General features: G+C 35.2%; 2 protein-coding genes across 2 annotated transcripts; both read left to right on the forward strand.

Annotated features, from left to right (window-relative positions):
• The first annotated feature begins 1,251 nt into the window (after positions 1-1,251).
• On the forward strand, positions 1,252-10,541 carry LOC104118457 (peroxisomal membrane protein PEX14). The gene is made up of 14 exons (XM_009629690.3): positions 1,252-1,270; positions 1,554-1,680; positions 1,796-1,872; positions 3,714-3,952; positions 4,056-4,104; positions 4,235-4,422; positions 5,822-6,008; positions 6,150-6,239; positions 7,473-7,546; positions 7,642-7,684; positions 7,776-7,843; positions 8,287-8,331; positions 8,425-8,493; positions 9,848-10,541. The coding sequence occupies exons 3-14, from the start codon at positions 1,815-1,817 to the stop codon at positions 10,328-10,330; spliced, it is 1,593 nt and encodes a 530-aa protein (XP_009627985.1). The 5' UTR covers positions 1,252-1,270; positions 1,554-1,680; positions 1,796-1,814; the 3' UTR covers positions 10,331-10,541.
• Positions 10,542-17,679: 7,138 nt separating this feature from the next.
• On the forward strand, positions 17,680-23,464 carry LOC104118456 (1-deoxy-D-xylulose 5-phosphate reductoisomerase, chloroplastic). Its single transcript, XM_009629689.4, has 12 exons — positions 17,680-17,968; positions 18,061-18,236; positions 18,794-18,880; positions 19,478-19,603; positions 19,733-19,795; positions 20,511-20,660; positions 20,835-20,902; positions 21,137-21,248; positions 21,391-21,495; positions 21,611-21,732; positions 21,896-22,042; positions 23,137-23,464. Exons 1-12 carry the CDS (start codon positions 17,872-17,874, stop codon positions 23,303-23,305), a joined length of 1,422 nt encoding a protein of 473 aa, XP_009627984.1. The 5' UTR covers positions 17,680-17,871; the 3' UTR covers positions 23,306-23,464.
• The last annotated feature ends 4,326 nt before the right edge of the window (positions 23,465-27,790 follow it).

A 27,790-nucleotide genomic window follows, 5' to 3' on the forward strand; every position in this document is an offset into this window, starting at 1 on the left:
TGAGATTATTTTATGGAAATGATTGCAGTCCCGATCTTGTTGGTTATGCCGATGCTGGGTATTTATATGACCCACACAAGGCTCGATCTCAAACAGGCTATGTGTTTATATATGGAGACACTGCCATATCTTGGCAATCAACTAAGCAATCAATCGTGGCTACTTCATTTAATCATGCTGAGATAATTGCTATTTATGAAGCAAGTCGAGAATGAGTATGGTTGAGGTCTATAATGCATCTTATTCGAGACAAATGTGGTTTGAAGTGTGACAAACTACCCACAATTTTGTATGAAGATAATGCAGTATGCATAGCCCAATTGAAGGGAAGATTCATAAAGGAGATAGGACAAAGCAAATTTCACCAAAGTTATTCTTCACACATGATCTTCAAAAGAATGGTGATATCAATGTGCAACAGATCCGTTCAAGTGATAATATGGCTGATCTGTTCACCAAATCTCTACCGACGTCAACCTGCAAGAAACTAGTGTACAAGATTGGGATGCGAAGGCTCAAGGATGTGAATTGATGCTCTCATCAGGGGGAGTTAATACGCGTTGTACTCTTTTTCCCTTGCAAGGTTTTGTCCCACTGGGTTTTCCTTGCAAGGTTTTTAACGAGGCAACCAAAAGGCGTATTTCTAAACATGTGTACTCTTTTTTCTTCACTAGATTTTTTTTCCCATAGGGTTTTTTTCTAATAAAGTTTTAACGAGGCACATTATCTATGGACATCCAAGGGAGAGTGTTATAAGAAAAATCAAATTATGGTAGATGTCTACTCTTCCTCCATGATCTTCTCAAATGCTTAATGACATATTCAATGACATATTTTTCTTCACTTTTCATGCCTATATAAATGCCTTGTAATAGATAATAAAATACACACAATTGAAGAAGAAAATCTCTTCCTTCTCTCTATCTCCATTTCTTATTCATGTTTTACTAAATTGCTTTTATTTCATATAACATGTCTTGTTCATGTTTTACTAAGTTGCTTTTATTTTATAACATATACTACTTTATTTCAACTACTTTCTATAATGGCATAATTTTTTTTTTTCAGCATATGGTTTTTAATGAAGAGAAAAATTTGTAAGGAATAAGGTCGCATATTTTCCGTTTTTGACCAAACCAGGACTTAAATTAAAATGTAGACTGGCAAAGGCAAACAGGAGACAAAAGAGAAGAAAAAGGGAAAAGAGAAAAGGGAGCAAAAGTAAAAGAGAAAAACAAGGAGAAGATTGACTCATATTATTACTCCCTTGGTACACTTTTTACTTGTCTATTTTCTATTATTTTGTACTCTATTTGAGAATAAATAAATAAAGTATATATTTTATAATTTTACTCATAATAATGATAATATTTTTAAAAATCTTAAAAAATAATTTGAGAAATGAGAAGTTAATGCTAAGGATAAAATAGGAAAAAAGGATTATTTTTGTCATAATGAACACGTAAAATATTTTTAGTATAGTGAAAAATAAAAGTAAAACAAATTATTTTTAGTCTTTTTACTCGTTAATATTCCTCTCAATTTTCAATCAGAACAAACAGGACGTCTAGTACGAGGAGTTATTTCTTGAATATGCGCACAAAAACCACTTAAAAGTGAAAAAGTTCTGACATCCTTTCATCATTGTCGGCATCGGCGCCGTACTAATCTCACTCTCCGGTATGTATAGCTATAAATAATTCAATACTGTCACAAATTGGAAAACGATCATTCGTTCCTTTTTTTCCCTTTTCAAATCTATTGGTTTTTAACCTTTATTTTCCTGAAAATTCAGTTCACAGGAGTTGGTGAGTATGGCGACTGAATCAGATTCTCCTCCCAACTCGACCAACGACAATTCCCAAAATCCGGGTACCTTTTTTTTCCGTCGTCTATCTCAATTTTGATTGATTTCTCGTATATTTGAGTGAGCTTGAACCTTCTATTTGATTGATGCTATTTCATCTTCAGTCCTTTGAATCATCTTTTGAATTTGATCTTCTTCAACTTTACTGTCCTTTTACCATTTAAGCTTCTGTTGCGCTGTTACAACCAACAAGTTCCTTATAAAAAAAAAATTCTGTTTCATTTGGGGGCCGGGGTGGTTGGGGAGGAGGAGCTGCTACTTTTGGTTTCCGAAGCAGTCACGTCTTTAGTAACTTGATGTTGCATATTGGTTTAACGTTGATGCGCTTCTTTCTGAATCCAAAACTAAATACTTATGTTGCCCGGCAGACACTGTATATCAGACTATCAATTAGTATTTTTTTTTTTTTATGACTATGGTGTCCGAGCCAGCTTGTACTAGTGCACCAGCTTGTACTATTGCACCTACCAGGTAACTCTGCCCACTAAAGCGTAGGCAAATGAGAAAATCACGTGATTTTTTGCCTCTGCGGAGATTTGAACCTGATGGTACTCCCCCTACTTCATTGACCACTAGCCACTAGGTTACACCTTTGGTGCTAACACTGTAAGCTCTTATTCATTTTGGTTTCTTGAACAGTTTCTGTAGCAACTAGTGAAGGGGTGCCAACTTAATTATCCAAATGAATAGAGTAGTTTGATGTTTCGCATATCAAGATACTAAATAATTTTATTAGTGGTCTGATGTTTCAAGCAATGGTAGCTGTACTCTATTCCAGCAGTTCCTGACACTGTTGACAAAATCTGTGAGCAACAAGATTAAACTAATGGTGCTCCTACTAAATTATTGAAAAGGAGGGTGCAACAGTCGCTACAAGAGAACTCACTCAATACCCAACAGAGTCATTTGCTGCAACCGTCTTCATAGAGAAGAAGATCTTCACTCCACAAGGAATCCACTTAGTTTATCATATACATCATCAGGGGAGTAAATAGTGGATACTACTGGCTGAATTTCAATTTCTGCATATCCATTTATGATGTATGAAGCTTCTTTGACGGACAATATTTTTCCTTTTTTGTTCCGGAAAATGGAGATATTATCTTGCTTTGGAGAAATATTGAATTTCTAAGATTGGACGGAGATGTACCTCTTGGTGACTGCAACTAGGTCGTGTGAACCTTGAAGACATCAAGGAGTTCTAAGCACATGTTAATTATCTTATTATCATGTGCAGAACCTTTGCAATGGGAGTAACTACTTCTTACAATGCATATAGTAGTACAATTTCGGTAATATCTGAAGAATGGTTCAAGCTAAAAAGTAGGAAAAGCTGAGGTCTGGGGTTTCTTTTGAAATTCTCATTTCCTAGTGCCTTCTCTTTCTGAGTCTGCCTTGCATTTAGAAGGAAAAGTCAAGTCTTGATGTGAGCTTGGATACCTGTTCTACCAAAATAATATCCATCCATCTTGTGGTTGACAAACTGAGTTGCAGAGCATCCTTTTGCATCTACTTTTGTTAAAATCTTTTTTTAATATAAGTTGACTTTTGCTAAATTCTTTATTTCATTATGTCGAGCTTTAGTGGATTATATTTTCTACATACCCATTTATTGATATATGGAGTGCCAAGAGGGAGAGACTATTTTGGTTTGGAAAAGGAAGGAGATTTAATCGTTGTGCTCCACCTTGGCCCATGCTTTACTATTTCATCTTCGCAGAATGCCCTTATTTGCTCTATTATGTTTATAACTGAATTCTATCGGTGTTTGTGTTCTTTAGATTTTTTGAGTTGAATGAATTACTCAGATATCAAATCTCCAACTATATTTGTGATTTTGCACCAGACGCATTACAACCAGCTGCTAAAGATAATCAGGATTCCAAGCCTGAGGCTACAAGAGGGAACTCTCCAACTTCTGTATTTTTAAACTCAGAACCGGTTCGGGAGGATCAAGTCCAAAATGCCATGAAGTTTCTTTCACATCCAAGAGTTAGGGGATCTCCTGTCATGTATAGGCGTTCTTTTCTTGAGAGGAAGGGGCTCACGAAGGAGGAGATAGATGAAGCGTTTCGTCGAGTTCCGGTAGGCAACTTTCTGATGTTTGACCTTTGATCTTGGCTTAATTATTATTGAAGCATGTAAGGATAAAATAAAGATGTACATCAAAAACATGTCTCAATGACAGGATCCCACTCCAAGTGTTTCTAGCACACAGCCAGTAGCTGCAAATGAAGGTGATTCATAATGTTCTTTAGAAAGAACCTTTTCTGTTGTGTATTGATTTTCTTTTGTCTAATTTGAGAACATGATAATGCTTCTGGTTATTCCTCTTATGACATTGCTGCTTTGATGTCTTGATGATAGATGAGAAAGTGAAATCTCCAACAAGTACTCAAACGTTGGCTGCATCGCAGAATCTGCAGTCTGTGTCAGCTTTACAGAGTAATACCATGAAAAAAATGGGATATTTCTCTCATTTCCACTGGACTCATGCAGTAATGGCTGTTGGCATACTGGCTGCTTCAGGAGCTGGTACTGCTTTACTTTTCAAGGTATATTTAGTAAAGAGTTTCCACCTATCATGCCACTTGTTACCACATTAGCAGAATCGAGCATGTATCCTGTCATTGGCTAATTGAGGATTTGATCTGATGGATCTTCAAACTGTTGAGATTTTCGAAGGACCTCTAATTGAATATTGTAGACCAAAAGTACCTTTTCTTTGCATAATTTTCTACTTAATTAGTGACCCTTAATGATTTTCTTGAACTTTCTTTCAAATTAATATAATAATCCATCAAAACTGAAGATTCATGCTAATCTCAAAGTTCTTCCTTTTGGACATGAATGCAGCTTCTTATTTATTTCCTTTTAATTTAAACTGGTATCGGACATGCGATCTTTTCAATGTGCAAAATTATTGCTTTTCAAAGAGAAACTCAATTCTTTGATTTTCCTTGTTTTTGGCACCTCTAGGTGCAAGTCCATGAGATTATTCCATGAATTATTTTATCGTATCGTCAATAAATTGGTAGAAACGTTAAATCCTTTTCTTTCTAATGCAATATGAGGACATTTAGGGTTCTCGATTTTACTTTTTCCTCCTATAGTATAGTGTTGGTTTTTGAGAAGCCTTAAAGCTTGTTCTACATGAGGGTAACTTACATACGGATTTTTTGTTAAGCAAGTAGTTGAGTGTTACTTATTTCGTGAGGGTTTGTACCTTAGTTCCTTTTTGGTAAACTTAGCTACTCGATTGGATATATAGAATTAGGTTTTAAACCGTAAAAGATTATTCTCTGTTGCTTTAGTTCTTTATTTTCTTTCAAAATTTTACTTTTGGTAGTTAAACCTTGTTGTAGCATAGTAACTAGTGTTTTCTCTTACAGAACAGAAACCAAAAGCAAGCCTAGCAATCCATAAAAAAACTTATATTCGACTATTCAAGTATCTCTTGAATGTGATTTTGCTCTGGCAAATGACTTTTGTGTGGGGATGGAAATCATGGAATGGTGACCATGAAAATATATTTCACCATTTAGGCCATTGAGAAACCTAAAGCAAGCCTAAGAATTTCATATAAACGTTGATATTTGATTTGATCAAGAGTACCTCTTGAGGGTAAACTTTTCTCTGATATATGAAACATTTTGCATGGTGGATGGAGCATGACCATGATGATATGTTTCACTGTTTAAGTCAGTTGAGAATAGTCCATACTGTAATATGAAGGACAATTTTGTAGACTATTACCTTAACCCACCCAATAATGAAAATCAATTGATCTGACTCTTCTGTTCCGTGATTCAATTAGATTCTAATATTCAAGTTATTGAACGAGGATTTTAGTTCTTGGTCTGAATCAGTCTTTGGAAATTATGCTTCTAGCCTATGTATTATATTGCTAGTATCACTCTCACCCCACTTAAAATGATAATGTGCTTTTGGCAGCATACTATTGTACCTCGGTTTAAGTCTTGGATTCGCAAGGTTGTAATGGAAGGAGAAGATGAAAAAGGCACTGTGAAGGGAAGACCAAGTTTAACAGAAGAAGCGGCTCTTGCTGCAAAAGCAGCAGCAGCAGCAGCTGCTGATGTGGCCCGTGCAAGCCAGGAGATGCTGGCATCAAAAACTGAAGGTTTGTTGATAAAGTTCTCTGTCGTTAATACTGAAACAGTTTCTCTTCCTTGCGTTTTAGTGCAAACCCAATGCTAACTTATCCAATCATTATTATTTTGTGATGAATAATCTTCCTGGCGATTTAACTTGTCCTCCACAGAGAAAAGGTACTTTGAGGAGCTAACAAATCTGTTAAACTACCAAGTACGAGAGATGAAATCAATGAGTAGTGCTTTACAAAAGCTGGAAGGTGAGTACAGAGTTGCTTCCAGAACATGCTTTTGCTACCACTTTGTCTCGTTTGTCTCTTTCTTCTCCCTTTTACCTTTCCGGTTACTATTTGGAAAAAAATGGTTAAGGTATAAAATATTTCCTTTTTGACCATTTATTGTTGTTAGAAGTAACATTCATGTAAGTTAAACGGGATGCGTTTTGGAAAAAATAGGGGGATATGACGTGTAGACATCTAGCTGCACTTACTGAGATTAAAGAGTAATAGGTGTGCCTGTAATTGAAAGATAAAGGAAGGGAGGGAGAGAGAGAGAGTAGAACTTTTGCTGATTCCATCTTCCTTTGAAGCTTGGCTACTTTGTTTTAGATCTTTTTGGCTTTAGGCCTTGGTGTTTATATGTGATTAAACACTTAAGTCTCTGCTTGCTTGTGTCAGTACATATTTTATAGTGTCTCAAATGTGTCTCCTTTTTCACTCTACATAGATCTCGCCATGGTGCCTATACTCTGAGGGGCTTCTATGCAGCTCCTTATGCTGTGGTAATGGTTTATATCACTTTAGTGGTTTCTGTAAAAGTTTTGACCCTCAAGCGTTAAAGACTAGACGTATGAATTTGGAAAATTCTAGATTTGCTTTATCACAGTGACCATGGTCCTGTAGGTCCCGATAAACTGGAACAAAGAAATGGAGTTTTGCCTGCATTTAGTCATGACTTGTATTCTATTTTCATTCTGTATTCTTTTAAAATTTGTATAAAATAACTTGTTCCTAGTGTTGCAACTTGCTAATGCTGCTATATCTTTTTTTTTAATTTCATTAAAGAAAATCTTATTTTTACTTCATATTCTTCTCTTTGAAATAATAGTATTATTGAAATAAAAAGGTTGAGAAATATTTGTACTTGACTCTTTTGTTTTCTAATAAATAGTGTAAAAGTGGAGTGTAAGTACGCGAGGGGTGGATGTAGGCTAGTGGAGCACGGAATTCAAGTCTGGAATAGTTGCAGTTCAGATTTTGTGCTCTTCACTCCATTGTCACTCACTTGTATATTTGGATTTGATTCGTCTGCCTTGGAGTTTAAGCAATTTTAAAATAATTGTCAGGTTCTTTAGAGGAGAAATATTTTTTCATGAGTAGAGTAGTTTAGAATTCATATTCCCTATCCTCCAACCACCTCAAAGAATAAAGATAAAGGGATGGTATGATGCATAGCAAGCACCAGGTACCTGATTGGAATTTCTATGCATTCAGGGAAAAGTAGTACTTCTGGAAGAATACCTGCCAGGGAACAAGATGATCGAAGAATTTCGGTTTCCCATTCTAGGGTGAGCTATATAGTTACAACTTGACTTGCATCTTATTTTTTATTAATCTCATTGACTTTTTAAACTTCTCTTTCTGATATTCTTTGATGGTACAGCAATCCTATGCTAATGGAGAACTGGATGTTGATGCACGTTCAGGTTCTAATATCTATTTCTAACTGCTGATTGATCTTATCATATCACTAGTTTTTTTTATGCTCATTTTGTGTGATTCGAGTCTTCTTTGCAGTGAGATCTTTGTCACCACCTGCATCTGTGGAACCATCTGTTGCACCCCACCCAAAATCTTATATGGATGTAAGTTCTTCCATCATCTGGGTTGTTACTGATTTTCCAAACTAGTAAATTGTCTCTGCTCTAGTTCCTCATCTATCTTTCCGTTTTAACCAAGGTAGGCATGCAACTTTGCTGTTCAAATATGACTGATCTGAAAGCCTGTCAACCTTACCTTTTGCTGTCATGTAGAGTTTCTAGATCAATTTATCATTTATATATTTGTCTGTCTCCCTTTGAAACTCTATTGAAAGGAAGAAGGGGGTGGGTGCTCCTTTTGATTTCAAGGGCCATGCTTTCAAGGGAGGGGATGAAAAGTTGAACAAGGAGAAATGAACTTGACGGCTTTTCAGCTCATTCAATTTGTTTTGGCTTTCTTCTGAATTAAGATGCTAGAAAATTATGTTAGATTCTCCCTGGGAAGAGTTAGGGAAATCAGTTAATCTAACTTTACCATCATTTTGTAGATCATGGCTATGATTCAAAGAGGAGAAAAGCCGTCGAACATCCGAGTGAGTCCAGGCTTCTGATTTCTCCAATAGACATAAACTTAAGTTTTTGTTGAACTTTTTGTGCTCTTACCTATATACATCTTTTTGTTGCAGGATATAAATGACCAGCCACCAAATCCTAACCACCCTGTACCAGAACCTCGTGTTGGTCCAAAGCCTAAGGTCTCTTCTCTTTCCATTTTTTACCTACATTATTGGGATTCATACATACGCAAGTCATTCCCAGGAGAGAGAGTTTCAAGTATATGGGGTCTATAATTCAGAAGGATGGGGAGATAGATGAGGATGTCGCACACCTTATCGGAGCAGCGTGGATGAAGTGGAGGCTCGCTTTCGGTGTCTTGTGTGATAAGAATGTGCCGTTGAGACTTAAGGGTAAGTTCTACAAGGTAGTGGTTAGACCGACTATGTTGTATGGGGTAGAGTGTTGGCCAGTCAAAAACACCCATGTCCAGCAGATGAAAGTAGCGGAAATGAGGATGTTGAGATGGATGCGTGGGCATACTAGGTTGGATAGAATTAGGAATGAAGTTATTCGGGACAAGGTGGGAGTGGATGTGAGAGGTTGGCCTTGGGAGGTGAGAGGAGGGGTAGAGGTAGGCCAAAGAAGTCTTGGGGAGAGGTGATCAGGCGGAACATGGCGCAGCTTGAGTTAACCGAGGACATGACCCTAGATAGAAGGGTGTGGAGGTTGAAGATTAGGGTAGAAGGTTAGTAGGTAGTCGTGCGTTTCCCTTTGTCTTCTCTAGTTCGATAGTATTAGTGCTAGTACAGTACCCTTTTTTCCTTAGTTTGCTATATTTGCATGTCTTGTTCCTTTATTACTTGCCATCGGTAATTCCGTAGTTTGATAGCAGTACTTTGTTCATATTCTCATTTGCTGCCTTGGACTTAGTTTTCTAAATATATTGTCTTGCTATTACTTGTTATCGGTACCTCTTTCATATTCTCTGTTGCTATCTTCGATTTAGTTTTCTAATTATTTGTCTTGCTATTACTTGCTATCAGGGCTTCTTTCACCTTCTTTAGCTGAGGGTCTATCGGAAACAGTCTCTCTGCCTTTCCAGGGTAGGGGTAAGGCTGCGTATATCCTATCCTCCCCATACCCCACTTGTGGGATTATACTGGGTGGTTGTGGTTGTTGTTGTATTATTGGGATTCATACAATTTACCTTTTTCGCGGATAAGACTTAGAAATTCATTGTCTGAACCTCTAACCTTAAATTCTAAATTTTTGCTGTGTGTATTTGTTTTGTCCTGCTGGTTCCATTTTCTATAAGTCAGTGTGCAGCCTGCATTTGGACAACATAAACTTTAAGACACCATCTTCCACTCGAAAACTTCCTTTTTGTAGTAGTAATGATCCTTAACTGATGTTATTATCTAATTATTCACTGCATTTGATGTTTATGGAGTAACAAAATTATGGTTTTATCTCTTCATGATAGACCTTTCTATTTGATGTATTTTCCCTTGCCTAATCTGTGATAGACCTTACTATGTTGATTGTGAACAGCCTTGGGAAATTGGCCAAAGTCAAAACAGTTCAGGGAATCTTCTCCAATCTCAAGGGAGTGGCGATGGCTTGAATTATGGATATCAAAACAATCCGATGAATGGAGACAGTTCAATGCCTTGGTGGCAACGCAAGAATGCCAGAATAACAGAAATCGAAGCTGTGAACGAACAGAGGTTTGGATCTACTGCTCCACCAGCCGAGGTACGACCAGTTCAGCGATCCTGGGTTCCTCCCCAGCCACCTCCAGTTGCAATGGCAGAAGCAGCTGCAGCCATCCGACAACCTAAAAAGACTCTGTTTCAGAAAGAAAAGCTGACCGATGATGAGTTGATGGCTCGTTCCACAGAAATATCAGATGACTTGCAGAGGATTACAAAAATCTCTGAATCAGGCGGTTTCGCTGAAGTTAATGGTTCAAGTTCTGCGCAACAGTTGAGTGAGGCACCTATTACAAATGGTGACTCTATCTTAAGCAGCTGAAGCATCTTTTCTTGTACCTGTCATAAGGTTTGTTTATTTGCCTATTTGGTCTTGAGGTTTATCACAATCTTGGTAGGTACATTTTATCGATGAATTCAAGATTCTGATGCTTCCATTGTGCTTCTAGGTTGAAATTTAGAAGTATACTTCTTAGCTTGCTCTTATGTGAAAAGATCATCTTGTTATACCAAATGTTTATTTGCAACCACCACCACGATAAGCTCCATTATGCACAAAAATGTGTATCTTTTTTTTTAAAAATAAAAAAATGATACCTTGAAATTTGTTAGTTGTCTTTCTGGAAGAATATGATTATGTAGGTCGTCGTTACTATGAAGTGGTCAACTTAGACCGACTGCTTCTTGTGCAGCGAATGAGAGGCATACGTGTGTGTTGTCTTTATTCTAAAATAAATGTAAAGAAAATTTAGAGTAAGCGTTACCTGAAAAAATTAATCACTAGTGTGTCAAAGTGGGGGATCCATTACTTATTATATTGATAGCTTGTTTGGCCAAGTTCTCCAAAGGCCAAAAGTTTTTTTTTTTTTTTTTCTTCCCGAAAGTACTTTTTTTTCCTAACTTGTGTTTGGCTAAATCTTTTTGGAGGGAAAAAGTGCTATTGGGAAGAAGCAGAAAAAATATTAAAAGTACCCTTAACAAAATATAGTATATATCAAAATAACCGTTAAATCTAATACTTAGGATATTAATGTATAAGTATTTCTTCTTATTTTTAGGATATTTTCTAATATATAGTGACTTTAAGAGTGAATGCTTTTATATTTGTTGAATGATTTTTAATATATTTGAATAATATTAAAAGAATTGAAATACTTTTTAATTTTATTTTCATATTTTACTTAAATAAAATAAAAAGATTTAATTATTGTATGTAATAACAAATTTTGAGATTATTTATTTACTTATAATATTAACTATTAAGTAAATTTATTCATGTCCTTATTTGTAATTTGATACTTAAAAATACATTTTGAAAAGTTTGGCCAAACACAAATTATTACTCAAAAGTGTTTTTCAGAGTGATTAGTCAAACACAAACTGCTTATCTCCAAAAATACTTTTTTCAGAAGCACTTTTGAAAAAAATGTTTCTCAAAATAAGCTAATTTTTTCAATAAGCTATGAGCGGGACAAAAGCCTAACTGCATTAAATTTTCAATTAAGGAGGTAATTAGTGGGCACAAAAGCCTAACTGCATTAAATTTTCAATTAAGGAATTAAGTGGGCACTCACCCTCCCAGCCTCTCAACTCTCATTTTTTGAGTGCTTTCCTAATCCTAAGTGCGTTGTTTTTATACGTTACTTGATTTTGCTAATGTTTAACGATGACGAATATGATATTATTTTTGAATCATACCATTGGAACATAAAGCTCCTATTTTTTTCAGTTTCTGTATAATCAAGTTTTTCTTCTTCCTATAGTGTAACATTTGATTGCGATGACCAAATTGGATTAATTGGCGAACCATATTCTAAGAAATTAGTGACTCATGCAGTCATGCTCGCACAACAACTAAAAAGGATAATATGAATTTGTTAAATGATTAAAATTGATGCCTCGTTCAAAGAAGATCCGAATTCAATAAATCTTCTTCATTGCTTATCTAGTTATCTTACACTTGTGCCGCCGTTTTTCTTTTCAAAGCATACTCATAAGTGGGCAGAAATTTTGACAAGAACATCAATATATTCCTTTTATGTTTAACTAAATGCTTTAGAATAAATTTCATTCAAGCGTTCATTACGCAAAAATTACTTTTCTTCTTTGTGTTACGTAAAAATTATTCAATTTTGTTCATTATCCAAAAGTCAATTTTTTTCTTTTGTTACACAACAATTGTTTTACTTTGCTCTATTTATCACAAAAGTCACCTTGGCCATATTTTATAATACTTTTACTTGAAAAGTCTACTATGTCCTTAACATTAATCCTCTCATTTATGTAATAACTTCTATATTATATACTATATAATATATTTTTATCTAGGTATTTTACTTATAATTAAAATAACTTTAAATTATTTTATTTATTATTTTTATAATATATCCATACATTTAATTTTTTTCATGGCACTCAATTTTTTTTAATCATATTCAAACATGAACGTATTTTAAATATAAAAATGATAAAAATATTTATTTAAAATAATAAAAATAGATTTGTTTAACAAATGATAGTTTTTTTATAGTCAATAAAAATTTTAAAAAAAGTTTCAAATATATTTGTGTTTAATATTAAGTTTTTTAAAACTTTATCTGTTAATATTATTTATTTGAAAGTATTAATCTGATGTGTCATTTTGCTAAACGTGAATATTTTATTTATTAAATTAATGGGTATGGCTTGGCTGATAAATCAATGAGCTTTGGTTTTTTAATTTTTATTAAACATATTTCATTAAGCATGATTAAGAACGTGGACTTGAGATTTATTCATGGTAATGTTACTGACAAATTTAATAATGCTACTTATATATCTTGAAAATTAATATTAAGAAAAATTAAAATGTATGAATATATATTAGATAAATGGGAGGATTTATAATGTCAATGACATAATAAACTTTTCAGGTGAAAGGTTTGTAAAATTTGTTTAAAGTGATTATTGTGATAATTAAAGCATAGTAAAATGATTTTTGTGTTACAAAAGAAAGAAAAGTGACTTTTGGATAATAAACACAAAGTTGAGTGATTTTTTGTAACACAGGAAAGAAAAGTGATTTTTGGCTAATAAACACAAAGTTGAATAACTGCCCATGAAATTCACTCAATGCTTTAGAATTGTTACTCTTTCTGTTTTGAGACACATATTATGCGGGGCTTTTGCATCTATACCCGGTTTTGGGGTCACAATTAAACCTATACCCACTTTGCAAAAAAGTCTGCAATCGTACCCACTTTACGATCAACTTCAGACTTATCGGGTTTGAAGTTAAAAAAAATTAGTCTGAAGTGAAAAAATTGCACTTCAAATGCATTTAAAGCCAAATAGGTCTGAAGTGCACCCAATGGTTTCATGCACTTAAGGCTAATAAGTCTGAAGTAAAAAATTACACTTCAGATGCACTTAAGACCAATAAGTCTGAAGTGAAAAATTGCACTTCAAATGCACTTAAGGCCAAAAAGTCTGAAGTGCAACAAACATTTTCATTCACTTAAGGCCAATAAGTTTGAAGTGAAAAATTACACTTCAGATGCACTTAAGGCCAAAAGGTCTGAAGTGCAACAAACGTTTTGCTACACTTAAGGACAATAAATCTGAAGTGAAAAATTGCACTTCATATGCACTTAAGGAAAAAAGGTCTAAAGTGCAACAAACGTTTTGCTACACTTAAGGTCAATAAGTCTGAAGTGAAAAATTGCACTTCAGATGCACTTAAGGCGAAAAAGTTTGAAGTGCAACAAACGTTTTGCTACACTTAAGGCCAATAAGTTTGAAGTGAAAAATTGCACTTCAGATACACTTAAGGCCAAAAGGTCTGAAGTGCAACCAATGTTTTTATGCATTTAAGGCCAATTAGGCCTGAAGTACAAATTGTCCAAAAACAGAAATTTATTCTTCGAATTATATCAATCAAATATACGTTTTAATACCTAAATCTACTCCAAACGAGCTCAAATTTGAAACATAACCTCCAAATATCATCAGGAACAAACCAAATCATCAATTTATCAAAATAACAATAAATCTAATGAACCCATTTTGCAATTAAGAAGAAGAAGAAGAAGAAGAAGAAGAAACTTTAAGCAATAGTAATAAATAAAGCATCATAACAGCTCCGTTGTAAAATATCATAAACTACATTAAAATATGTTCACAACCACCATATAAAATCATTGTCACCCAAAGAAGAAGAAGAAGAAGGAGAAGAAGAAAACGAAGGAGGAGGAAAAAGAGGCCTGAAGTTGTTTAAAAAATGGATACAAGTTAAATTTTTTTTTAAAAATAGGTATAAGTTAAATGGGGGCGACCAAATAGGACGCCCTGTGTAATTTTTACATATTATACTATATATTACATAACTTTAGAAGGACGTTGGTCACGTTACACCAATTCGATATGGGCTTAGCGCCCAACACTTTTAATTAAACAACAAATTAAAGTTTTACGTCGCTATCCGTGAAATAAGTACGGGCTAGCAGTTTTCGGATGAGTAACTAAAAAATAGCTAGTATTTGCAAAGTTATTAAAAAATAATTATTATTTTGTTGCTATACGGAAAGTTCCAGCACAATATACTGGAGATTGATGCACAATATACTGGAGATTGATGCACATGCGTATGAACTTCCAGCATATTATGCTGGAACTCCAACGCACGGAAAGTTCCAACTTAAGATACTGGAGATTGGAGCACATGTGTACGAACTTCTAGCATATTATACTGGATCAGTATATTATCCCGGAACTCTAATATATTATGTTGGAATATTTTCCGGATTTTGAATAATATTTTCGTTCAAATTTATCTTTATATGAAAAGTGACTAAATTTCTATTATTTTTGAAACTGTGATTATTTTTCAATTATCATTTGTAAATTTGATGATTTTTGAGTTTCACCGGCCACAGCCGTGTTTCCGACGGCGTTCAAGACCGAACACCTATAAAATAGACCAACATTTTTAATTCTTATACCAACTTATAAGACTATTGACTCCTTCAACAAAAAGGGGCAGAAATTATATTTAAAAGTTTGTATGCTCGCCGTTATTTCAATATTAAGACACGTATTTTGGTGGCTTTTTCTACTTTGGTGAAATGTGATCTAATGTAGTAAGCCTATGCCCGTTTGGACATAAAAAAACTTTTACTTTTTTCAGAAAAATTCTCATTTTTTTTCGAAATCAGTGTTCGTCCATGAAATTTTCAATTTTCACTTGAAGATGAATTTTAAAATTTTTCGAAAATTTGAAATAGTCCAAAAAGCCATTTTTCAAAATTTTCACTCAAATCCCTTACAAAACTTTAAAAACAATCCAAAATAATATTCATGTCCAAACACAACTCTAATTTTCTAATACTATTTTCACTTGAATTTTTTTTTCATTTTTTTCTTAAAATTTTACAATTCTTATGTCCAAACGCCCACTACATTTTACTTTCTCCCAAGTTTTAGCTCCCTTTTAACTATTTCTGTTAAGTGGGTTTTTGTTGAATTGTGGAGCAAGATTATATTGGACATAGCCAATTTTCTATTGGGGTAGTACTATCTTACTTTTGAATATTATAAATGTATAAATTGAATTTTGATTAAAAATTAAAATGCTAGTTGAAAGTGTATAGGACTGTAGACCTCAATAATATTAAACAAAAAGAAATCTTCAAAAATAGCTCACTTTAGTTGATTTAAGTCTCTTTATCAAGAAAAAATCTTTTCTTTAGGAAATGTGCTTTCTCGTTAGTATTCATGATTAATTTTCATATTCGATTTTTAGATAACATTTAAAACCAATAAAAATCTTATCATCCTCTCAAAGATGAAATAAATATCATGCGTGGACTATATAGGTGGGAATCTCAGAAGGAAGACAAAGGCAAATTCCTTGGTACCTTAGATAAACATAAAAATGCATAAGTTATTGAGAAAATCCAAAGAATCAAGTCTAAATTAATTAATTGTGGGAATATAATCATATAGCTTCAACAATATACCATATGCAGTCCATAGATGTGAATGATTCTCAGTTCGTCGTCATGCTTCCTTATCTCGCTTTTAATCCTCCGCCGGCATCTTATGGATATGATTCTATATAATCCTGCTATTTTATTTGCCCACGTACAAGGAGATAACTACTTATTCCCTTGCGCAACGCACCCTAGCACGAAATATCTCGAGATATAACATAAACATGTAGTTATAGCGCAAATAGTATAACCTGTGATGATTAAGGATGTATAAAAAAAATCGATAAACCACACCAAACTAATAATTAGAGTCAAACCGGAAAAAAAAACCCGATGTGGTTTGGTATTGGAAAATAAAACCCGATCATAATTTAGTTTTAACTAAAAAAAAGTCAAGCCGAAACCAAACCAACCCGATAGTATATTTATATACTTTTTAAAAATATTTTATACATATAAATATTATTGTAATGTGATTTATAAATATTTCTTAAACTTTTTCACAATTTTATCTTTTAACGTATTATTTCAAGTTTAGACTTAACATTCTTGAATGTTAAATAAATTTTATAGCCCATAAATGTAGTAACTCAAACAAAGTTCAAATCAATACTAATGCCAACAAAAGAAATTCAATTCAATACTAGGAATGACAATAGTGCTGGATAATTATTTTAGTTTTACATTGGTTTATAATGAAAATGCATAACTTAGTTTATCTTTTTCTTTAGTGCTTAATTATATAATTAATATTAGTACTTATTAGTTATACTTATTTTAGCATGACCTATAAAGTATTTTTAGATTATGTTAATTTTTATTATGGCTTATTAATTAGCAATATTTGTTTTATGTAATTTTATTATTTTATCTTTGTTACTGAATGTTTTAGTATAATGCTATGACTTATCTCATATTATTATGTTAGTTTCTTGGAAAACACATTATATAGTTGTATTTTACTAGGACTTATGAAATATTTGGAGCACAAGTTACATATTTTATGATATGAAGACTTTACCGGAAAATCCGAAAAAAATCGAGATTGAAAAATCCGACTTTGTTGGTTTGGTTTGATTTATAAATTTAAAAATCCGATACCATTGTGAAAAATCCGAACAAACCTGAACTATGTACACCCCTACCTACCTGTGGTACAATATTAGTAATATCAAGAATATGAGAGAATTTGACTCTAATACAGATCTTGAACTTAATTCTAACTCCACAAAATAAATGAAGATTCTTCTAAGTCATAGGAGGATACAACAATAATTTTTTACTATAACACTATTACTATATGCTATATTATGAAATTTAAGGCGAATTTCATATCAGGAGAATTCATATTGTATATATAAGTAAATAATTCTTAAAATTTCGTAATACATTTTAAAGTTGTGCAGGGTAAGCCCAAATTTTACAAATTTTAAGAATTTAATAGTATTATATACATTAAAAATAATTTGTAATATGAGAATACTTTTCTTTCATCAAACTAAGTTTTGGATCATTGTTTAATGTATTATGCGTTGTCTTACTCATTTCTATAAAGTACCGAAAGTTAGCGGAAGTATTTCAATATTAAACGTTTAAAACAAGAGCAAATAATGTTTGTACTTTGTACTATAAGACAGGTACGCTGCAGGGAGCATCGTTCATACGAGCCACATATTAATCCACAAACGAACAAACTATAGCCAGAACGAGACACACAGTACCTCTCTCTCTCTCTCTCTCTCTCTCTCTCTCTACACGGCTGTCCCTAACTTTATTGCCAAAGATTGCACTTTGGTTTGTTGTAAACTTCCTTTTACATTTCTTGAAAAGCTGAATTTCTTTTCCTTACTCCTGTGGACTGGTGCTGGGAGCAATCAATAGTGAAGTAATTGAAATGGCGCTGAATTTGCTGTCCCCTGCTGAAATTAAGACCATCTCTTTCTTGGACACCTCCAAATCCAGCTACAATCTTAACCACCTCAAGTTCCAAGGTTCTCTATTTCTACACACCCATTTAAGTTTCTTGGACATGATTTTGTGGCTAACTCTGCTAATAAATATTTCCATTGATTTTGTGTTTTAGGTGGAGTGTGTGTCAAAAGAAAGGAGTGCCGTGGGATTTCTGGTAAGAGGGTTCAGTGTTCAGTTCAGGCACCTCCTCCTGCCTGGCCTGGAAGAGCTGTTGCTGAGGCCCGGAAAAGTTGGGATGGCCCAAAGCCTATCTCAATTGTTGGGTCCACTGGCTCTATCGGAACTCAGGTTTGTGAATTTTGAAATGATAAGTATTCAGTAATAAATACTTAGGAAATAAGTGTTGTCTTTTTTAGTCTTGATTGGTTCTAGTTTTGAGGTTGGACTGAAGCACTAGTAGAATTTCTTAACGCTTTTGTATGTGTTAGTTACTTTGCAGTTACAGTGTAAACTAAAATACTAACTAATTTTTTTTAAAAGAGGATGAAAAGATTCAATATTTACCTAGATTCTAATATTCCCATTCTGCATCTTTTTTATCTGTTGTTCTTTGTTATTGGTGGTGTGCTGCTTTTGCTACTGTGTCAATTATGCCAGTTGTCTTTTGCTTCTTTTTTCTTTCTTTTTCTCTTTGTATTATCTTAGGTGAATGAAATTCCAGTTAGTATAGGTTGCTTACTATTCGAGAGAATCAAAATTTTGTTTTGATTCTCTACTTTTTGTATACTAGTATAGAGGAATCTCTCCAATAAATTAATGCAAATTATTACTTTTACAAAAGAAAATGCTAGTTGTCTTTTTGTTTAAGTTCTTCATTGCTTCAATTATAAAATTTGTATCTGCAGACATTGGATATAGTCGCTGAGAATCCGGATAAGTTTAGAGTTGTCGCACTAGCTGCTGGTTCAAATGTTACTCTTCTTGCTGATCAGGTTAGTTTTCATTTAATGCACACAAGTGAAAAAATGCTATGAAATTTCAAGTCTGAATAGAGTATAGGCGTCCAACCTCTCACCTTTATTATCTGTATCTGTATCTGCATTAACATTTTGTGGTCATTATGCGGCTGCTGCAGTTTATAGCGCGACTGCTTTTGTTTAAAGAAACGATGATTATTATGTTTTAACTATAAAATGCTGCCACGTCATTCCACCTGGCTGTTTCCGTACCTGCAGAATGCTACTAGCCTAGACGTGTCATGTTTGCAGCATTTTGATTGACATATCCCATTAACCATGTTGAAACCCAAATGTCAAGGCTATGCTTTCCAATCCGTGCTTTTTTCGCATTTTGTTTTTGGGTTTTGGAAGAAGAGCTTCCCACCTAAGGGAATGATGATAATCATTCAAGCTCATTTTATATCATGCCCTATTTATATTTTGGATTGCAATTTGCACAAATGTGATGGAATTATTGTTTCTCCAATATGGATACCCAACAATTGAGCTTCTCTGCTTAGACTTCTTTATCTGGCTATCAGGTATAGTTTAGCTTTTGCCTTGATGATAAACAATGTTATATCTGAGTAGGTCAAAACATTCAAACCAAAACTAGTTGCTGTTAGAAATGAGTCATTGGTTGAGGAACTCAAAGATGCTCTGGCTGATATGGAAGACAAGCCTGAGATTATCCCTGGTGAGCAGGGTATCATCGAGGTTTGTCCAACTGTCCCTAACTTTATTTTTGGCGACCAGGAGTCTGTTTCACTTATTGGTAAAAATTAAAATTACTTTGTGACATTTGAAAGAAATATGTTGATCATTGTTGTCTATGATGTGTTTCAGGTCGCCCGGCATCCTGATGCTGTCACTGTAGTTACAGGAATAGTTGGTTGCGCAGGTTTAAAGGTAAGGTTGAGGTTTAGTCTATCTGAATCTTTTCAAAATTGTTGTGATACTCCTGCCAAGATATCCTTACGCAGCCAAAGCAAATATGAAGAGGAGCACTGAGAGGGTGAAATGTGATTTATGTCCTGTTTCTGTTTTCTTTTTTTCTTTTGGGTGGGGATGGGGGGTGGGGGCAGGGAGGTTGGCAATTGGAGGGAGCTCCCATGGGAAGAGAGAAAATTAAAAAAAGTAGACAAGATGTACCCTGCTCAAGTAAGAATTAGAAATCAACTAGTAGAAGATTTCTCGAAGTTGCTTTTTGGGTTGTATAATGGCAGTATGGAGAGACTTCCAATTTTACCCCAGAATGAAGCAAACTGCCTTCTTTCTATCCATGGTTAGGAGATAATACTACTTTCAGCTAGCCCTTTATTCCCTTGTAGGCAAAAATTCATGTAACTCCAATCACCTAGAAAGAGAAGTCTAGATCTTCAACAGAGCTAGTTCTCTTCTACTATACATTAATCATGCTTGAATGATTTTAGCTAAAAGTAGCATTGTATGCTAGTTTGCTAATGAAAGAAAATGTCAGTCATTGCTCTTCTTGCTTTGCTCTTTGATAAATACATCTTCATTTCTCCTCTCGTCTGATATAAAGCTAGTGAATCAGTCAAGAAAAAATGTGAATCATTCAGAAAACGGGCTCAAATTTATTAGTCTTTGTTTGCTTCACTAGCCTACAGTGGCTGCCATAAAAGCAGGAAAGGACATTGCCTTGGCCAATAAAGAGACTTTAATTGCTGGTGGTCCATTTGTTCTTCCTCTTGCGCACAAGCATAAGGTGAAGATTCTTCCTGCAGATTCAGAACATTCAGCTATATTCCAGGTACAGTTCTATGAGGCTGACTTGCGAAACTTACTGAGTATGATCATTTGTAAATATAATCATACACCTCTTATCAACCTTCCGTTTTGCATTGACTAATCTCCAAAATAACTTCCCACCCCAGGTCTCTTCAAGGCTAAGAGCGAAATTCTAATAAGTTTTTCTTCATTTCAGTGCATACAAGGCTTGCCAGAGGGTGCCCTTAGGCGCATTATATTAACTGCATCTGGAGGGGCTTTCAGGTGTAAAATCTTGAATACTGATAATTTGTACAACATCTCAGTTTTAAACCTTCTATTGCCACATTCATATCAATCCGCAATTCTAAATATTCAAAAGAACTCTGTTGTCCTCCTTTCTTTTATGTGAAACAGTTTTTCGAAATGTTTTGCACTACTTCATTATATTTTTTCACCTTTCTTTTAATCATATGTACGGCTTGTTAACCTTAAAACTGCTTATACTGTCACTGATAGGGACTTGCCAGTTGAGAAGTTGAAAGAAGTTAAAGTAGCTGATGCTTTGAAGCATCCCAATTGGAACATGGGGAAAAAGATTACTGTTGATTCTGCCACCTTATTCAATAAGGTATCTAAACTGTTGTTTTTAAATCTTTTCTCCACGATTATTGTTTCTTAAATTTCCAGCTTTTATTCCATATGTGAATCATCGGAGTTGGGTTATGAATTATTTGTGTTAGCCTAGGTTTAAAGGTATGTTTGTTTCTCAGGGTCTTGAAGTTATTGAAGCTCACTACCTTTTCGGAGCTGAGTATGATGACATTGAAATTGTCATCCATCCCCAGTCCATCATACATTCAATGGTGGAAACACAGGTAAAGATCCTTCAGCTCTGAGATTACATCAGTTATGTAATCTAGATGAATATTCTTATAGCTGCATGCTCATAAATTGACGGCTTTGGAATTCTTTTCCTTCTGTAATTTGTAGGATTCATCAGTATTGGCACAGCTGGGGTGGCCTGATATGCGTTTGCCCATCCTTTATACTTTATCCTGGCCCGACAGAATTTACTGTTCGGAGGTTACTTGGCCGCGCCTTGATCTTTGCAAGTAAAACCCATTCTTTCTTTGTGAATGCATTTTATTTTGCTTATCCCTCTCTAGAGATCATCTATGTTTGCTTACATCTTCATTTATTTATTTTTCAAATATGAAATAAATTTTGGCATTTCATTTCCAGTTAGTTTAAGTAATTATGAGCATAATGGTATAGGCTCGGATCATTGACATTTAAAGCCCCTGATAATGTGAAATATCCATCCATGGAGCTGGCTTACGCTGCTGGTCGCGCTGGAGGGACCATGACTGGAGTTCTAAGTGCAGCAAACGAAAAGGCAGTGGAATTATTTATTAGTGAGAGGTATGTAGTATGTATTACTACATTTGACTTCTGTACAGGGTCACATTATATGTTTCAAATATTTAGTTTGCTAATAAATCAAGATTCATTGTGGCACCTGCTGGTAGTCACAGCAACTCTATCTACAAATAAATTAACGTTATAACATTGACATCTTTTTTTGTGGGTTGTTTCTCCATTAATTTGTCAAAGGACACGGTTGCTAGATAACGTCAAGGGATGTGGAGGTCATCGCATCCCTAATAGTTAATCCATCTGTCCTAATTTCTTGATATTCATTGGGTCTTTCAGCACTTAACAGTTTCCATAATAAATAGATAATGTATTCTTTTTTGAAATCTGTCAATAGCTGAGGTTATGCATAAGTTGACATTAGTGTTGAAGCTAAGTATTCTTGTTTGGCCGTAGCCGTAGAGTGATAAACACATAGGTTTCCCCTGTACTTGGTGCATAAATCTATTCTTTCTCATTTAATGTGCTTTAGAGTTAATCGATATATATTAAATTGTAGCCTATTCTTCTCATTTCCCCCTTGCTGTCTATCTGGAAGAATATATTTGAGATGATTGAATGTGGTTCAGACTTCAGAGTAAATGGATGATACTTATTTGTTGCCTAATCATTTTCTGGTTGTGTTTTTCGGTCATTCTCGTGGCACTGCTAGAAATATTCGTCGTAATCTATTCCTTGTTCATCTTCAAAATTTAACTGTTTTCAGTCTATTGTTTTTTTTTTCTTTTACATTTATTTCTCCTGCCAAAGTTTAAGCTGAAATTGGTGATATCAGTAATCATTAAGTGATTTTAAGCGGACAAAATGGTTTTGCCTGTCTTGAATACTTACCTCGTATATTCCCAAAAAACAATTTGTGCTTAAACCTTCCACTTTGATTGTGCTCTTTTCTACAGCTAGCATTCTACAACATAATTTGATGTCTGTATCTTTTGAGCCTGCTAAATAATTGTCCCCTGGCTCTATGAGTATATTCTTAGTACTATATTTCTGTGTTTTTTTTAATCGTTCGACTGTGTAGGTCTTGTAAATGACCCAAAATCGTTTAAAGAAAACAACTGATGAATTTGTGCTCGTTTCAGAATTAGCTACTTGGACATTTTCAAGATTGTGGAGCTAACATGCGCGAAGCATCGGGAAGAGTTGGTGTCTTCTCCATCGCTGGAGGAAATCATACATTACGATTTGTGGGCTCGAGATTATGCAGCCAGTTTGGAAACCTCAGCTGGTTTTAGTCCAGCTCTTGTATAAATTGTTATTTGGTCGGCATGTTTGCCCAGTAAAAGGAATTTGTTTAGGGTGGCGCAATATATGCAAATGTGTATTGTAGTGAATGTAATATGATTAGGTTACATGTACTACATCAGCGAACTCACCCTTTTTAAAAGCAAATTCCTTTGTTACATGCAATTTGATCTCCAGTTTCTGTTTTTCTCCTTTTTATTAAGTCACTAAGAATGCAAGGACAAATTTCTGAAAATTTTACGAACAATAATAGGAAAATCTTGTATGTATATGATAAACGAACGTAGAAAAACCATACAGATTACAATTTGTCGTTTTTTGCCTCTTGGTCCTAACTCCTAACCCAATCGTTTAAACTGAATATAATTGGTGGATGTATAATATGTGTATAATTTATATATATCGACTAAGAAAAATAAATAATGAATACGGCTGGCCGATTAGAGCCTCATATGGCCACTCTACATACTTCTGGATGTATAATATGTGTATAATTTATATATATCGACTAAGAAAAATAAATAATGAATACGGCTGGCCGATTAGAGCCTCATATAAGCCACTCTACATACTTCAGCCTACATGATAGTATTATAGTGCAATGTTTTACATAAATCTATTTCTAAAGAACATCATATGGACCTTGATTGAGTGAAATTCCCTTAACCCCGTTTATCTTTAGCATTTGGGAATTAATACCCCATCCACCTTTGGATGGAAAGATAACCCCCTTAAACAATATTTTTCGGTGAGCTTTAGGAATTTAATACAAGAAAAAAAGTGTTGCTGTCTCTTTCTTTTTTTGTTCGAATGTTCAGTAAACAAAGCATATTTGTTGTATTTCCTCTTGATAGATCATCAGAATCAGTGTTTGCCTTAGAACTAACCTGCAAGGATTTACAGTATAAAATGAAAAGATCCTTCACAAAGAGCTAAAATATTAAAAAGATAGTAAAACCATGAGTTGGTTTTGTCAATTTCCTAGTGTTATACCTCAGTTCAGATATTATGAAGTAATTTTCCATTACCTTCTGCAGTTCACAACTTATGAAGTAGCACTTAATTTTTTTTTAATTTGATAGGCATTAATGATTGTTAGACCTTTAGAACGTTCAAGCAAAAAAAAAAAAAAATACAGCAAATATCTTTCTTTTGGGCATTAAAGAGATGTTTACACAAATAACCGGTCAAATTTGTTGTTTACTTTTCCTAACCAGAATACATTGATTACATGTAGTTATACACATATTAACTTAAATTTGCAGCTTATGATCAGATATATAACAGGAGGATTTTCTTCAACCAAAGCGGCATTGCATGTAGTATGCAAATCACTGCATCCATGTTCTTCAGGATGTGCACATACATGAGGCTATGACTTACAGTAGTATATATGTAACCCTTATTTAATTGCAGCACGAGCATCTCTTTCTCACTGTCTCTATATAATATACACATAGCTATATATATATTTCTACTTTCTCACTAGTTACCCTCAAAATCGGATAACAATTGAATTTGTTAGTGGTTATAAAGATATGTGGATTAACTTGATATAAAACGATAAATTAGATTGCAATTAAAATAAATAGCGATAAAATAACTGCAAACCACAGGAATTGGATGATTCCAATTTTAAGAATGTCAGTCACCCTTGAGTTGAATACACTTTTATTGTCAGAAAAATATCAAAGAGTAGGAGCTTGGAGAATATATTGCTTATTAGTATATGTTACAGTGCCTTTTATGAATTGTCAAGTCCCCTTTATATATTAGGGGAGATCTACCTTTTAAGATATTATTTTATTATTCTATAAAAAGGTAAAAAGGACCGTTGGTTCCCTTTTCCGTGATTACTACCATAACGACTGGTTAATGACGAGAATTATGGACCCATGTCGGATAAGTTGGCAAAGTTTTCTTTGAGGTCGTTGGAACAGGACTGGTTATGCCTTCGGTATACTCGAGGGCATATCTGATGGTTTTTCGATGGCTAGTTTTAATGATGCTTTGGGTCCGATCTTGAATATTATATTCCTCCCTTGACTGATCATGTTGGATGTCAGATCGAACCTCAGACTTCGATTTTTACCCTGTTGCAGATGTACTGACCTTGGCTCTCCATTTCTCAAGCTCGATCGAATATCGAGCTCGATTTTACTCGTACATAGATAGTCCCCTCATTTTTTGGAGAGTAGATAACGAGAAACGATATGAGCCTCAGATTCTCATTTCGATATATCATGACACAAGTGACAAAAATATGACGTCAAAATCCCCTTATTTTTCGGAGGGCAAATGATGGGAAACGATTCGAGCTTTCGCTTCTTAAAAATGTGACAACAAATTCATGACGTAAGCGATAAGGGTAGTGGAAACATCTCGTCGGTCCAGTCTTCGAGGCATTAAATGTGTGTCAGTCAATGGTCGGCCATCTTGGGATATGAACCGCCGTGATGTGAATCGCCGTTTGGGAACACTATAAATACCCTTCAACCCATTCATTAGAACCTTTTCCATTTCAACTCTTGCTCTTGTGTTTTAAAAGAACTTTATCATCCTCACCTTGTGGTTTTCTGGTTTTAAGCTTAAGAACTTCCTTCCTTGTGAGTTTGTTTTTGAAATTTCTTCATAAGTTACCTACTAGTTACAACTCCTCCTTTACTAACATCTTCTTCTCTACTCTATTTAGAAGAAATGGCAAAGACTTTAAAATCTGTTCTTAAAAAAGAAACCCCTTCTTCCTCGAAGCCATCGGAAAATGTTTCATCTGCTGCTACTGAGGAACCAACACCGGCACCCCCTCTAAAGTCGTTTGTCCCTTCGGGGTGCCCAACCGGGACCGACTTCAAGATCGATCAAACCCCTCATGGTACTGGGTCGGTGCGTGCTGGTGTCGAGGTACATATGTACTATTACAGCCGACATCCTCGATAAGGTCAAAAAGGACTGCAACTGGGAAGATAAATTTGTAGTGATCCCTACCCCCGAGGAATCGATCACCACCTACGTTGAAGGTTTTTTAAGTGTTTACACTTACCCTTTCACGCTGGGTCCTTTAGACCTAGTTATCGTAGCGTTTTGCAAAAGGTATGAGGTGATGCTCGGGCAGATCCATCCTTCGTTTTGGAGGATTGTTATTCTGCTTCGTTTCTTTGTGAGCAAGCTTTAGGGGTGTTCATTTACCCCTGACCACCTCATGCGCCTGTAAAGCCCTCGACTTTACCGGGGGGATTAATCAAGCTTGCACGTCGAGCCACTAAGGCCTTATTCTCGAGCATCGACGAAGATCGGGACCGGGGATGGTTGGGCCGATTTGTTTGAGTGAGAGGACCTCTGACTTAATCCCGGTTGCAGATATGCCATTTCCTGAGAAATGGAATATGAAATGTAAGTGTAATTTCGCCTTCGAGATTTCTTTTATTGCTTTTCTTTTCCCTCCCTTCTCATTGACGTTATGCGATGATGCAGTTATTGCCCATATATCGGATGTCATTCCTCGACTCAAGGAGTGGGTCGAGGGAATTGTGACACAGAGAACTTATTCTGTGCGCTTATGGCGTGAGCTCTCGAAGGGCCGATGGGAGGCCCGTAACCATGGTGAGAATTTCTCCTCTAAGTTATATTTGATCTTACTTTCACATCATCGATCTCTAGATCATTTTACTTTCCTTTTTGCAGGTTTACCAAAGGATGTCGAAATGAGGCCCACATCAGCCGATGACGATATATACGCTGATCCCCCTACTCCAAAGTAGGATAAAGAGAAGAAAGGGAAAGAGGCTCCGAGTTCCTCGGGTCTTGAGAAGAAAAGGCCAAAGAAAAGATTGGCTCGTAAACCCAAGGGAAGCACCAGTGGTCGAGCATTGTCCCCGTATTTACTCCATCGACTGAGGGATGAATCCGAGTGGGAAGGTAAGGCTTTTGATCTTGTGGCTAGTATGTCATCGCAGCTCGAAGAGCAAGGTGCCTCCGAACTAGGGAGAGGTGAGGCCGAATTTCATCACGTCGGGGAGATAGAGGTAGAGGCAATAGTTAGGGCTCCCCGAGATTCTGGAAAAGCCCCACCGGAAGCACTCGGCCCGATAGAGATTATCGACTTGCCCTCGTTCACATAGTCAATGTTTAACGAGGCCCAAGTCGCAAAAGAACATCCCCTCGAGGGGATCCATAGATCGAACGATCCCTTCCATGGTTTTTTTTGACGGTGTGGATTCGAAGGCTATGAAGGATGCCATTGGTATTGGAGATCTAGAGATATCGAGGAAGAGCTCTCCCTCAGAATCAAGTGGGCCTTCCTCCAGCCCAAAATTGGTTGATCGATTCCCTGCCCCAAGTGCATATTCTGATCAGAAGCGCACCATTGTCTTTTCACTTCTGGAGGATGCCCGGGTTCTCTCCGCCCCCGTAGGGGTGGCTAGCTACCTTCGGTGCTTGGTGACCGAGGATGATCAAGCTAATATGAACGAGGTGGATGCACCCTGCCTTTTC

Source organism: Nicotiana tomentosiformis, chromosome 3, assembly GCF_000390325.3.
Source record: "Nicotiana tomentosiformis chromosome 3, ASM39032v3, whole genome shotgun sequence".
Taxonomy (NCBI): domain Eukaryota; kingdom Viridiplantae; phylum Streptophyta; class Magnoliopsida; order Solanales; family Solanaceae; genus Nicotiana; species Nicotiana tomentosiformis.

Excerpts from the sequence above, each read along its gene's own strand:
- LOC104118457 (XM_009629690.3), top strand. The coding sequence starts at position 1,815 with ATGGCGACTGAATCAGATTCTCCTCCCAACTCGACCAACGACAATTCC. Across the intron at positions 7,844-8,286 it reads ACCCAAAATCTTATATGGAT|ATCATGGCTATGATTCAAAG; the intron begins GTAAGTTCTTCC and ends ATCATTTTGTAG. Across the intron at positions 8,494-9,847 it reads GTGTTGGTCCAAAGCCTAAG|CCTTGGGAAATTGGCCAAAG; the intron begins GTCTCTTCTCTT and ends GATTGTGAACAG.
- LOC104118456 (XM_009629689.4), top strand. The coding sequence starts at position 17,872 with ATGGCGCTGAATTTGCTGTCCCCTGCTGAAATTAAGACCATCTCTTTC. Across the intron at positions 19,796-20,510 it reads TTGGTTGCGCAGGTTTAAAG|CCTACAGTGGCTGCCATAAA; the intron begins GTAAGGTTGAGG and ends TTGCTTCACTAG. Across the intron at positions 21,249-21,390 it reads CTGCCACCTTATTCAATAAG|GGTCTTGAAGTTATTGAAGC; the intron begins GTATCTAAACTG and ends TTTGTTTCTCAG.